The 12,193-nt window shown below is 42.2% G+C and overlaps 2 protein-coding genes across 2 annotated transcripts; both read right to left on the bottom strand.

Annotated features, from left to right (window-relative positions):
• Positions 1 to 351: 351 nt before the first annotated feature.
• On the bottom strand, positions 352 to 5,160 carry pdrg1 (p53 and DNA-damage regulated 1). Its single transcript, XM_041034147.1, has 5 exons — positions 5,043 to 5,160; positions 3,617 to 3,692; positions 3,297 to 3,371; positions 2,373 to 2,453; positions 352 to 1,261 (listed from the first exon to the last, which is right to left on the bottom strand). The coding sequence occupies exons 1-5, from the start codon at positions 5,124 to 5,126 to the stop codon at positions 1,179 to 1,181; spliced, it is 399 nt and encodes a 132-aa protein (XP_040890081.1). The 5' UTR covers positions 5,127 to 5,160; the 3' UTR covers positions 352 to 1,178.
• Positions 5,161 to 6,373: 1,213 nt separating this feature from the next.
• fam217bb (family with sequence similarity 217 member Bb) lies at positions 6,374 to 8,926 on the bottom strand. Its single transcript, XM_041034730.1, has 4 exons — positions 8,811 to 8,926; positions 8,399 to 8,489; positions 8,084 to 8,151; positions 6,374 to 8,009 (listed from the first exon to the last, which is right to left on the bottom strand). The coding sequence occupies exons 1-4, from the start codon at positions 8,924 to 8,926 to the stop codon at positions 6,647 to 6,649; spliced, it is 1,638 nt and encodes a 545-aa protein (XP_040890664.1). The 3' UTR covers positions 6,374 to 6,646.
• Between the last annotated feature and the right edge of the window lie 3,267 nt (positions 8,927 to 12,193).

Genomic DNA, 12,193 nt, shown 5'->3' with positions numbered 1-12,193 from the left:
TTAGGATATAAACACATTTATTCAAATAAAAAAGAGAACAAATAATATTCCTCATATCTATTCCTAAATAAGTCTTAATTTTTGAACATCTCACACAATACACAGATTGTCAGCAAATCTTTAATGTGATTGCTACATTGGAGATTTGCTGAATTTTAGGATTTAACTGAATTCTAATTCTCCGTGTATTACATAGATTATTATAAAGCGGTGCAGCAAGACTCCCAGAGGACCTGAGGACTATCTGTGAGGCTGTGGAGGCAGATGGTGAATCAGGGCTCTGTGTCTCTGTGGTGCACCTTCACTGCACTGCCATCTTGTGACCATGAACCAACTACAGGCCTAATTATAACCAGACCTAACTCTACAGAATGTCAGTTCACACCATTCAATCCTTCTGTTCAATCCCACAGAGCAACGGGCATTTCAACAGTAATAAAAAAAAGAAAGGAAGGAAAAAGGAAAACAGCTTTATAAAAACTTATCTTCAAAGCTCCAGTCCTTGTAAACTAAAGACCCGTGTTAGTCAAAGTAGAAGAGAAAATGAAGGTCGAAAGGTGAAATAACCCAAACGCAAGACAGTCAGCAACAAAGGAACTATAGAATCAAAGGCAGCAGGCAAGACTCCAAAAAACCATCAGCACTGCTTCATGTACAAAGCAGCTGTGTTCATGCTCAGCTTTTACAGATGCAGGTTAACACCTGCCTCCGGCTGGATGTGGTTTTAAAGAAGGCGGCTCATCGAGACGGCTAAAAAGTGAGAGAGGACATTAATTCGTCTGGCATCAGAGATTTTAACATACCATTCATATCTTTTACACAGCCTCTGTGGTTATGTAACACCATCGTGACAACGCTGTAAATCAGTGATCAGGACTTTTTAATATATATATGTATTCACATACGTGGTGATACAGAACATCATTCATATTGCCCACCCCGTGTTTTGAGAGAAAACGCATTTGCAGTCTGTACTCAGAATACAATGTTTGCATGGAGCTATAAAAACTGTCCAGATGTCAGGTTTGTGGATACTGTGGCTCGCTGTAGATGCTAATTTACTGTGTCATCAGATGATCCAGAGGACAGCTCATCACAGTGCTGTGGTTGCAGGTGAAGTTCTTAGGTGACTGGTTAACATGTGCTCTTTGTCCAATGAAGTGGTTTCAGATGCGATGTCACCTGTTTAAAAGGCTGTTCATAGCTTTGATTTCATCAGAGGACAGAGGAGAAAGGTGGTAGCCTCTCAGCTCAGGTTTACCTGCAGAACAGAAAGACACACAATCACGACCACCCTTCAGAGACCTGCTGGGATGTTATTCAATGTGATGACAGATCAGTTTCGACTTCAGCTATCATGAAGTCCTAAGGAAAATGGTAGCAATTAAAATGTCTGCACTTGCAGCGGACTGGACCAGATCGCTGAGGCCTTTTTCCAAAAATAACACGAAGGACCTTCCTTTTTTTACCAGAGGAATAATTATTCTCCTCCCTGTTTATTTCCCCCAAATCTAAAGCTAACTCACTTGAACACAGACTGGACTCAGTTCCCACTCCCTCTTCCAACAAATGAACCACTGGGAGGCATTCAGAGTTTAACAACACATGTGCATCTATCGGAGATTTGTCAGAAAACAGTTTATTTTCTTTCCGAGCATAAATTACTGGAGACCAGACATTCCTCCTACGAGGGCTGCCGAAATATTTCACAAGCGATGACAGCGTTTAGTGTTTTTCAGCTCAAGGGAAAAACTTTCAAGGGTGCAAAGATTAAGGGTCAAAGGTCACATGACGAACAGCCCTGGAAACAGAAATGTTCTAAGTCTAAGAGAATCCAAAGCAAAAAGCCTGTAAGTCACCGTCATCAAGACTCAACAAATAAATGGGGATGATTGATTCCTTACTTGCTGGGATATGATTGTGATGGACTGCAGCACAGCACAGAATAACAACCCCCACCCATCTGCACACCTCCCCCCATCACTCCTAATAAAAGCCATGGCCAGAGTGGAAGCTGACTCGTGAGGCAGAATATAATGTGTGTGATCTTTGCACAGGGACTTTTCCTCTTTGTAGGCCACGTAGAGTAGCTAATGTTAGCACAACAAGTCAGAAGCTGGAGACAAGGAGTTGGTCCTGCTGTGCCTCAGCCTGACTGGGAGAAAAAGGTGCTTCCTTCTGATAAACTGGTAAAAGAGACAGGAGAACTGTGCTGAGTTCATGGTGTCCTCTGAAAAACAGACACCAGTCACAGTGACAAGAATTCCTGAGCTTTAAATGTGATTCCCATCTTGATACTAAGCTAACTGCCTCCTGTCCTGAGCAGCTGTTAGCACACAGCCAGTCTGCTCAGTGAAAACAACATGTCGTACCTTGCATCTCGTTAAGACGATTGACTTTTTCTTTCAGGCCTTTGCGAAGCTCGTTTATCTCTTTGTCCAGCTGCTCCTGGTCTATGAAGGAACAACAACCAAAACAGTTTAGGATGATCGCATTTAGCCACAATACAACTGCATGCTAACGTTTAGGCAAATTCCACGTTTTGCTGATTTTTATGAAGTAAATCCAACCCCTGCAGTCAGTGGACAGTAAAAGTATTCGTCAAATATTAATGTACTTGTTACTTTTTATTTTATTCACTTATTTTATTATTTTATTCATTCATAAAAAAAATACACAGAAATTGTGGCATGTAGGAGGCAAGACAGGACCTGGAAGAAACCACACATCTGCTGGACAGAAAGACAAAGCAAAGTCAAGAAACTCAAAGCAAAAAGAGGCTGACTTCTACAGCAGGACACTGATCCAAAGAGGACCTCACAATCCACCATGAAAAACTTCAAGAAACATAAGCTGAAGTTTTTTTGGAACGACTGACCTGAGCATCACTGAACATTTGAGGGTAGATCTTAAACATGCTGTGTTTGACAGGACGGACTGAACGTACAGTGTCCCAGAACTTGAAGTGATTTGCAGAAAGAGGCTGAAAATTCCAAATTCAAGAGTGGAAAGACTCTTAGCTGCTACATAAAGTGTTTTCAAGCCCTGAAGTCTGCCAGAGGAAGCTACAAAGTACTGTCTTTGTAGGGACACCAAACTTCTGCACATGCCACAATAAAGCTCTAATTTTTTCTAAGTTTGAGAAATACAAAGTAAAACGTGTTTAATGTGTGTTTGCTGCAGATAAATATCAATAACACACTGAATCTGCTCAGGGCTGCACAAACTTTAGCATAAAACTGTATGAGTAAAACAAATCTACCCACTGTGTGTAGATATTAACTGTGTGTTTTTACCTTTCTCAATCATCTCTCTTGTCTTTGATTTGGGGAACTTGATGAACATGTTTCCAAAGCAAACCTTCACTTTCTCTGCAAATGACAGTAAATAGTGATACATATCATTTCCTGTACAGCACATATACAACCAATATTACAGCCATACACCTGACTCATAGCAAGACGCTAGAGTTTGGTCCCCACTGTTACATTACAGTAATCAGTGTTTCCACAGACTAAGCTGATGGATGTCGATGAGCGTCCGCTAACGACTGTGACTCAAACAGGAAGCACTGAAACCTCAACTTTACCAGCACCTCGAGATGAAGGTCACTCACCTGAATCTGACAATTCAGTTTTCAGTGCGTTGAGTGCTTCCCTGTTCCTGTTTCTCTTTGTGTCCAGGTCCACGATCTGAAACATCAACAGAGAACATGACCCCTGAACACTACACAGGAGGTGATGCTGCAACATCAATGTGCTTTATATATATATATATATATCTCAAGGAACATACACGTTATGATATGAAATTAGTACTCAGGTCACAGTTTAAGCCATCAAGAGCAAGATGTAAGAGCAAAAAATATAAATATAAACATGAGGGCAATATAAACATAAACATGAGGGGCATATATTATATATATATCATTTTTTTGGACTGAATAAAATCATGTCAGATAGTTGACAGCAGTTTTACAATATAATTATACCATACAGTGTTTCAGGGGTAATAATAATATAATACTGTCAGGAGGCATAATTTTAAATGTCTTAGTCATAGTTGTATACTGAGTGACCATTAAAATACCAACCTACATTAAATATGACGTGTATGAAATACTGTGTCAGCTCTGTGACTGTGATATACCTGTGGACTAAGCGTGTTTTAATGTGTGGTGTTTCTGGTGTTTGTGCTCCTTCATACTGATGTGGATACATTATTAGAAACGGTTTCAGTATAATGCAGGCTAACAAAGTTTAATACAGCCCAGGTTAACTTCTGTTTCTCATATAAAGTCGTTTCTCTTTGATGAGCTCCTCACCTCAGACTTTCTGTTAAACTGAAACTCAGTACTGTGACTGAGTATAAGACATCAACGCTTCTTTTATTGTAAGGAAAGACATTTTAACAGCTGTCTACAAATCACTCAGACTCGCTCCTAACTAACGTTATGACTCGATCTTCAACTCAGATAATCAACCACACCAGTAAAACAGATACCACCCAGTCCCAACTGTCAGATCTCTACACCCAGCAGATTATCTCTTCCCATTAACACAGAGCTATCAAACCATTTCCGGCGTCCGTTTATTGTCTTCACGCGAGACAGTAAAACTGTAACTGTGGTCGTAGCTGTGACAAACTGGCTGTGAACAGCGCTTGTTAGCTTACATGCTAACACCCTCAGTAACAGAGGTGTAACTGAGTGTTAGCTTAGATGCTAACACTCTCAGTAACAGAGGTGTAACTGAGGGTTAGCTTTGATGCTGACACTCTCAGTAACAGAGGTGTAACTGAGGGTTAGCTTAGATGCTAACACTCTCAGTAACAGAGGTGTAACTGAGGGTTAGCTTTGATGCTAACACTCTCAGTAACAGAGGTGTAACTGAGGGTTAGCTTAGATGCGAACACTCTCAGTAACAAAGGTGTAACTGTTAGCTTACACGCTAACACTCTCAGTAACACCTCTGTTTCATCACAGGTGGCTCTGCTCTGCATGTTACACACAGCTTGTCGTTACCAGGTGGATTTATAGCTACCTGTTGTTTAGTGGTGAGGACATCCTCCGCTGCCTCCTCCACTTCTGTCAAATACTCCAAAATACGCTGGGATTCAGCGTCCATGCTGGCTGTGTCACTATAAAAATACGTCCGGTTAGAAACAACGACTGTGCTGCATAAGGAAAGGACCGACAGGAAGCCGCACGATAATAATTCCCCACACAACGATTATGAAATACATTTTCTGGGTCGTCCATCTCCATTTATGTTTGTAAATTTAACCATTTTATTTATTTATATATTTTTTAATTCCAATTCTGCTGCATGGGAATTTTTTCTGTCCCTTCTTTTTTTAATTAATAATTTAAGCAATCTGTACTTTACAAATTTGTACTGGGTACTTTCAAACTATATGAAAGCGACAACCTCCTTGGGCTGTGCAGTGTGGCCCATAGCACAGATATCTTTTAAAGACACAGAACTATACAGTATATATCTGCTAATGTTCACCTTCACACCAAGTGAATCCATCACATCTGCAGCATCTTTCAAATGTGTGGAAAATTCTCATACAGCCTGCAGTACATGCAAAAGAGTTTGTGGGTTTTGGAAATATAGTTTTTTAAATTTTACAACATCACATCGGACATAATTGGGATTTTTTTGATACCAATTACCAGAAAAATAGACCCTGCTTGAGTTAGTATGTACAGTGTGGTCCAAAAGTCTTTGATCTCAGACTTTTGAACCTCACTGTATATTTCTGTCACCTTTGCAACTAACCACAGTGACCGCAGTTCTTAGAGCCACAGCACAAATACTAAGGGGTCTCAATACTTTCTGAGGCCTCTGCAGCCTGAGAGGACAAAGCCAGGACAAACAAGTTCAAAAAGCATTCTTCACACCGCTCACTCCTGCTTATCAGGCTATTTACTGCGAGTGGTTGGTTATAACTGAAGAGGACTGAGATGTAAATATCAATGTTTTCATCAACTTCTCTCTTCTCTGCACTACAGTGACTGGACAGTGAGAGGACAATTTTCAGATTGACCTGAAACACTAAAAGTAAGGGTGACAGGCACAGAATTTTGAAAAAAGAGGGGGACAACTCCTCCCTATCTCTCCACAATAAGAGAGAAATCAGTCGTGAAAAACGTGTGAAGAAGGGAAGGACAAGGCCCACAGCTTACCTTCTCCCCACCTTTTCCAGTAACCTTTAATAACTTTCATGATGCTTTTCTTTTTTGTTGACAGACCAAAACATCTGTGATGTCTTCTTCATTCCCTTCATCACTAGTAAAACTGTAAAACTGTTTTGAAAAATCTGTGCTGACTAAGGCTTACTGGGTTAAATCAAAAAGAAACAGACTATATATATAAATATTCACATGCACATTAGATTTATGTATAATCAGCAGTGCATGTAAAAATACACTACAGTTATTAAACATGTTATTAAAATAATAGTGTAACTAATGGCTGAAAAACATCCCATTCTCTAATGAAAAAAGATAATAAACTTCATCCAGTTTTTCTCTGTTCAAATAAGAAAAGTGATTGAAAATGCAGATTCCTAACCAAACCTTAAAAGTGATGATATTTGCTGTGGACTATAGATTACACTTACAATCCTTAAGCTGCTGTTATGTAACAAATTCGACCTGTTTTGTCCTGTTGTGTCTGTTAACAGGAGAAAGTTTGGACGTGGGTAAATTGTCCATTATTGCAGTGACAGCATCTGGTTTTACTTCTCGCTCCTTAAACTCAGCTGTTCTCCTTCGCTCTGCTCCTCCTCTTCTACACTCAGAACCACTCCGTTTTTTCACTGATCCGTTTTGATGTCTCTCTACTCCTCCACCTCTCCTTTGCTCTGAGCCACTCCTTCTCCTAAACCCTCCTGTCCTGTGGTCCAACACATTCCCCCGTGCTGCCAAACAGTCTCTCCCAGCCCCAACGCTTGAGTCTGTGGCAGTGAATTGAGGCTTGGTGTTAGCACCTTGAACTGGGTTGCGGATGTTGCCTGAGGCTTGCATTCTCCTCAGGTGGCTGTTGGTCCTCACGGGGCTGCTGAACCTCTGAGCTCGGGATATGGAGCTCCTGTCTGAGGAGTGAACCCGGCTCTCGCTGTAGCTCCTTTTGGGGAGAGACACAGGCCTCCTGTGCTCCAGCATGGGACTCAGTCTAGACTGACGGGTGTGACTGTGCGAGGAGCGGCAGCAGGACGCGTTACAGATGGAGGGGCGGATGTGGTACATAGTGCAGGCACAGCTGGAGAGCAGGGTTGAGTGACTCGCCAGCGAAGAGAGGAAGGTGAGAGGGAAGGCACGCTGACACTGGAGGATACACTTCGGGGAGCTGAGGCGTGATGTGACAGCAGCAGGTGACCTGTGGCAGCTGGATATAACATCTGACACAGCTGACTTGCCACTCTCTTCCTGGACAGTCTGGATCTGACGCCACTCCAGCTGCAGCAGTCTTTCCAAGTACCTTTCCAAAGATCCCACTGGCCTGAGCCGAGGGGCCCCCAGGCCCTCCGTGTTGTAGAAGACGGCCAGCTGACTGAGGCTCCAGGAGTTAAAAGGTGGAGGAAGGAAGTCTGGGAAGTCAAATCCACCACGTCCCTGTCCTCTTGTCCTGTGGCTGCGAGTGGAGTGAGTGGAGTCTTCAGCCTCAATGACATCTGGCCTCAACTCGAGCTGTGGAGGGACCCGATCAGAGGACGAAACAGGAAGTCTCTCCGACTCAGACAAGTCTGTGTCACTGTCACCTTCTCCATGGCCGCTCAGACTTCCTTCCTCCAGTTTTGGTGAGTGTCTCTCCAGCAGATTGGGGCTGGAGTCAGACAGACGGTGGCAGGGAAAGGCTGGAGTGTGTCTGCTCCCTCTGAATCCTGTGTGCTTCTGTTCTCTATGGCCAGAGCGCTGAGCAGCTGGCTGCACCTTTGGCTCCATCCTGTCCTCTGCAGGGGACAGTGGATGGGACTTTGACTCTAAGGTTCCCTGAGCGCTAGAAAGAAAAGATTATCTTAACACTCGCGTAAACAAAGAATAACATCCCATTTGCACAAACAGCAACCTCACCTGTGTTGACACGTATTGCGTTTAGTCTGGGGGATGTGAGGCTTGTGCTTTCTTCTCTGCTGCAGCCTCTGTGATGACAGAGAGACACTGTTACACCTGCACACATTCTCAGCTTATACATGTTCATCCTGTAAACACGCGCTCCAAACTGAGGCTGGCAAATATCATCACTGTTGACTAATCTAATGATTATTTTCTCAATTATTCTTTTGGTCTATGAATTGTCTGAATTTTAATTTTCTAATTTCTTAATGACCGTTTTATCAGCGGATGAATGAATGGACTCATACTTGTGTACTCAGTTGTACATTTTACACTTACTTTTTCATTATTATTTTCTTGACTTGGGATCGTGGACTGTGGCTGCAGTGGTTTCCTTTGTGCCTGCCGCCTTCCCATTTTGTTGCTTGAAGGAAAAAAAAAAAGTACTAATCATTAAACACACCCACTGACCTAAATAACAATAATAGGAAAATACGAATGAAACATAGAAACAATAAGATCTCCCGTGGTCTGCAGAGCCGCCTACATGACCGCTGTCTTTCGTAATTACACGCGTGTGTATGTGAAGAACAAACACACAACGTCTCCTGATCAAAGTGCAGGGATACACCAATAACAAGCATCTCGGCGTCACCATAGTGACACAGGCACGAGCGATTAAAAGAGCATCCCTGTCTCCACCATTTACTCCCAAGCCATAAATAATAAGAACATCGGACGGTACCTGCCCACATTAGGCCTGTTGTTGCTGCACGACGCCTTCTTCTTCCAGTCCCTCTCCCTGAGGAAAACCCGCTCCACACATTGTTGTGCCACTCGCTCCTGTAGAATTGTGCCCATCCCCGTCTATAGCAGGCTCCAATGAAACGAGTCAGTGGGCTGTTCACGAGAAACACGGCGGTGTGATGGTGATGTGCGGGGGGGCTGAGAAGAACCGACTGCACCGCTTTCTCATTAACATCTGTTGGCGTGATGGAGGAGTCGGCTGCCGCCCAGCAGAGGGCAGCACTGATCCACACAGAGTGATAGGATGAGCTTTGTATAATCAGTTGTACAAAGGAGTGGGTGTATAGATGGGTTATGTGTTTGTGTGTATTTATGCATGTGCTTGTACAAGTGCTGTGCCCATAGAGCGGATTTAAACTGGAATAAAGGTTCAGAAAAAATAAGATCAAAACATTTATTCTTTGCTTCCAGGCCCGTTTCTTATTCAGACAGACAGACTCTGATCTTAGTAAAAGAGTTGAAGTACAGGAAGTATTAAATATTAAATATACTCAAAGTGCCCATTAGTAAAGTACTATATATTCAGAATGACCCATTTCAGAATAATATATAATGTTTACTTGTATTATAAGTAGGGCTACACTCATATTTAATCATGTAAGCTTAATATGTCAGCATGTAACTTTAGAGGTGGGGCTGTATTCTGAAATATACTGAAGTACAGTGCTTGAGTGGATGCACTTCATGACAGTCCATCACTACTTTCTATGATGCACTGTTGTATGGGAAACTGTGTTTAAACCTGCAGCCAAATTAAATCTGCAACCAATCAGCTCATTTATTTCAGAACCCTCTGCTCATAATTTTCTAAACCTTTATTTCACTCTTATTCAAACAGATGGTTGTTTAATCTTCATCTTCACAGACATTTCACTAACAGAGGGTAATTATGAACAACATAAAAAGATAGAGTTTCTCAACTATAAAGCTTTATATGCTATTTAGTTAAAATGACATCCTCCTGTAAGTCCTACTGAGCATAGACAAAAAATAACTTAACCACTCTTTTATATGAATACTGTATATATTGCACTTGTTTTTATTTTGGCCATATTCTGCACTTGCTGCTTTTGCACTTCTGGTTAGATGCTAAACTGCATTTCGTTACCCTGTCCCTGTACATGTGTAATGACAAAGTTGAATCTAATCTAATCTAATCTATATGTGGTTGCTTTTTCATGCATTTATCTTTGTCATTATTCTATGTTATTTAAGCAGGAGCAACCAAAAAGCTCTTGTGCTTTTTCCTCAAAACTGACAAACAGGTGCTACATAGATAGATAACTGGGCCTGAAAACTTTTGCTGTTCCTGTTATCACTACTAATAATTATTCAGAATTTATCTTTGGGCTCCTGTTGACCCTAATTAACTACCATGTGTATTGTGTAGTACATGTACTAACCAGTACACCTGTGTTTGAGTGATAACACAGGTTGAGACCTCACACTTTTTAACAGTAGCCTGTGTTATAAACTTGGAGGTGGACACTGAAAGATGTGGACCTGTGTCTCTTGTGAGTCCCCCAGCTTTATGTAAGGTTAAATCACTGCAGTACCCCTGTAAACCTGGGGGACTACAAATAATGTTTGTTTGAACCTGGACCTTCTGGGGCCCCTGGGGCAGTTGCCCACTTTGAAAGAAAGAGTTAGGCTAACAAGAGCAACAGGTTGGTTGGATGATAGTGAGGTCGACAGGGGTAACAATACCAAAGAATCAAGAACCAGTGGGTACGATAGGAAGACACTTACAGAATAAACTTACCAGTACCATCGAGGAAGAGATCAGTAGAGTCATATACACTTTTATGAACAATAAACAAGTCCTAATACATGCATCCAGCAAACAACAACAGGGAAAGGTACTCAGTGTTGTCACTAAAAGAGGAAAGGATGAAGGACCATATCCCTGGAGCAATGACAAACTGAGAGGAGAAATCTCAGGAGTCCCACTGAGTGTGTCTGTGGAAGATGCCACAAGGTTTAAGAGTAAAAGCGATGGATCAATGAAGGAAACCCTACTAGTCACGGTTCAGTTTGAGAAAACCCTCCCTAAATCAGTGCAAATGAAAACATGAACCACAGTGTGAAGGAACACATTCCCAGACCACTCAGGTGTAATGCATGCCAAAGAACGGGGCACACAGCACAGCAGTGTAACAGAAAGCAAAAGTGTGTGAAGTGTGGAGGCCAACATGGGTATGGAAAAAGCAAAAAGCACACCAAGGCACAATGTCTTACCTGCTGAGGAGGACACAGTGCTGCAGCTGGAAGCTGTGCAGTACAGAGAGAAGCCAGAGAGTCAAGATCATGAACAGTTTCATACACACAAAGTCAGGGGGGCGGGGGAACAAACAGCAGGGATTCTAGTGGAACACTTGTGTGCACAAATGTAAACAATGACACACAAGAAGTGAACAAAGTTAACTTCATTGGTCTTCAGCTGTCACACTATTAATGTTGTATCAGAGCTGGAAACGAGTGAAAGTGACAGAATCAAGACTGTTGTGGAGGCAGCAGGAAGATTCTTTGATGTGAGAGCTGTAAAAGCAAACCAGATACATGCACTGGAGAAGAGTTAAGACTGAAGCCTCATAGACAATGGCATAGAATCCAAAATATATAGTCCCAGGTGTAATATGTGTGCAAGAAACTTGGTTACAACCTCATTTAGATTTTGTGATCCCAGGATTCAGTCCCAGGGTTCATGATATGAGATGTATCATAGCTGAAATCTGCCGCCCAAGCAGAGAGGGAAATATTAAGCTAATTTGTATAAAAGGAAATGGAAACATGGTGTGAAGATTTAAATCACAGGGTGGAAAGAAAGTGGTGCCTTGGTGGAATGAGGAATGAGGCAGAGCTAAACAAGAAGGAAACAAGGAATTCAGAGCTCAGAGGAGAAATGTCAGAGCAGAGGCCTGGTTCTGGTAGTCCAGTTCTGTCTGAGGTTTCTTTGTGTTAAGAGGGAGTTTTTCCTCTCCACTCTCACCAAGCACTTGCTCAGGTCTGTTTCCTAACAGACAGTGACACTGTCACAGGAGAAATTAACTTATAGCTAATAATGGCACAGTTCCATCAGGTGTCCCACTAAGCCAACTGAAAACTAGCTCTGTCAAATCTGGCTTTGCCAAGGCGGCCATGAATGCACCGACATGACAAAGGTGGACTAACAGCTTAAGAATATGAGCCCCTGGGGAAATTATGTAAAGGCATAAAGTCAGGGCATAAAGTGGGGACCAAAAAGTCTGAGGCCAAAAACAGGAAAGTAGTCTCAGACTTTTGGAGCCCACTGTATAAACAAGATAAAAGAGTGAGTCTGGG

The sequence above is a fragment of the Toxotes jaculatrix genome, chromosome 3 (genome assembly GCF_017976425.1).
Source record: "Toxotes jaculatrix isolate fToxJac2 chromosome 3, fToxJac2.pri, whole genome shotgun sequence".
Classification (NCBI taxonomy): Eukaryota; Metazoa; Chordata; class Actinopteri; family Toxotidae; genus Toxotes; species Toxotes jaculatrix.
This window is presented reverse-complemented; position numbering and strand designations above follow the sequence as displayed.

What these genes read in the sequence shown, in the direction of transcription:
- fam217bb (XM_041034730.1), bottom strand. Translation starts at nt 8,926, where the DNA reads ATGGGCACAATTCTACAGGAGCGAGTGGCACAACAATGTGTGGAGCGG. An exon ending in AACAGGCCTAATGTGGGCAG is followed by an intron (nt 8,490 to 8,810) that starts GTACCGTCCGAT and finishes TTTTCCTTCAAG; the next exon opens with CAACAAAATGGGAAGGCGGC. An exon ending in ATAATAATGAAAAAGTAAGT is followed by an intron (nt 8,152 to 8,398) that starts GTAAAATGTACA and finishes CTGTCATCACAG; the next exon opens with AGGCTGCAGCAGAGAAGAAA.
- pdrg1 (XM_041034147.1), bottom strand. Translation starts at nt 5,126, where the DNA reads ATGGACGCTGAATCCCAGCGTATTTTGGAGTATTTGACAGAAGTGGAG. An exon ending in TCCTCACCACTAAACAACAG is followed by an intron (nt 3,693 to 5,042) that starts GTAGCTATAAAT and finishes TTGATGTTTCAG; the next exon opens with ATCGTGGACCTGGACACAAA. An exon ending in AAGAGAGATGATTGAGAAAG is followed by an intron (nt 2,454 to 3,296) that starts GTAAAAACACAC and finishes GTTCCTTCATAG; the next exon opens with ACCAGGAGCAGCTGGACAAA.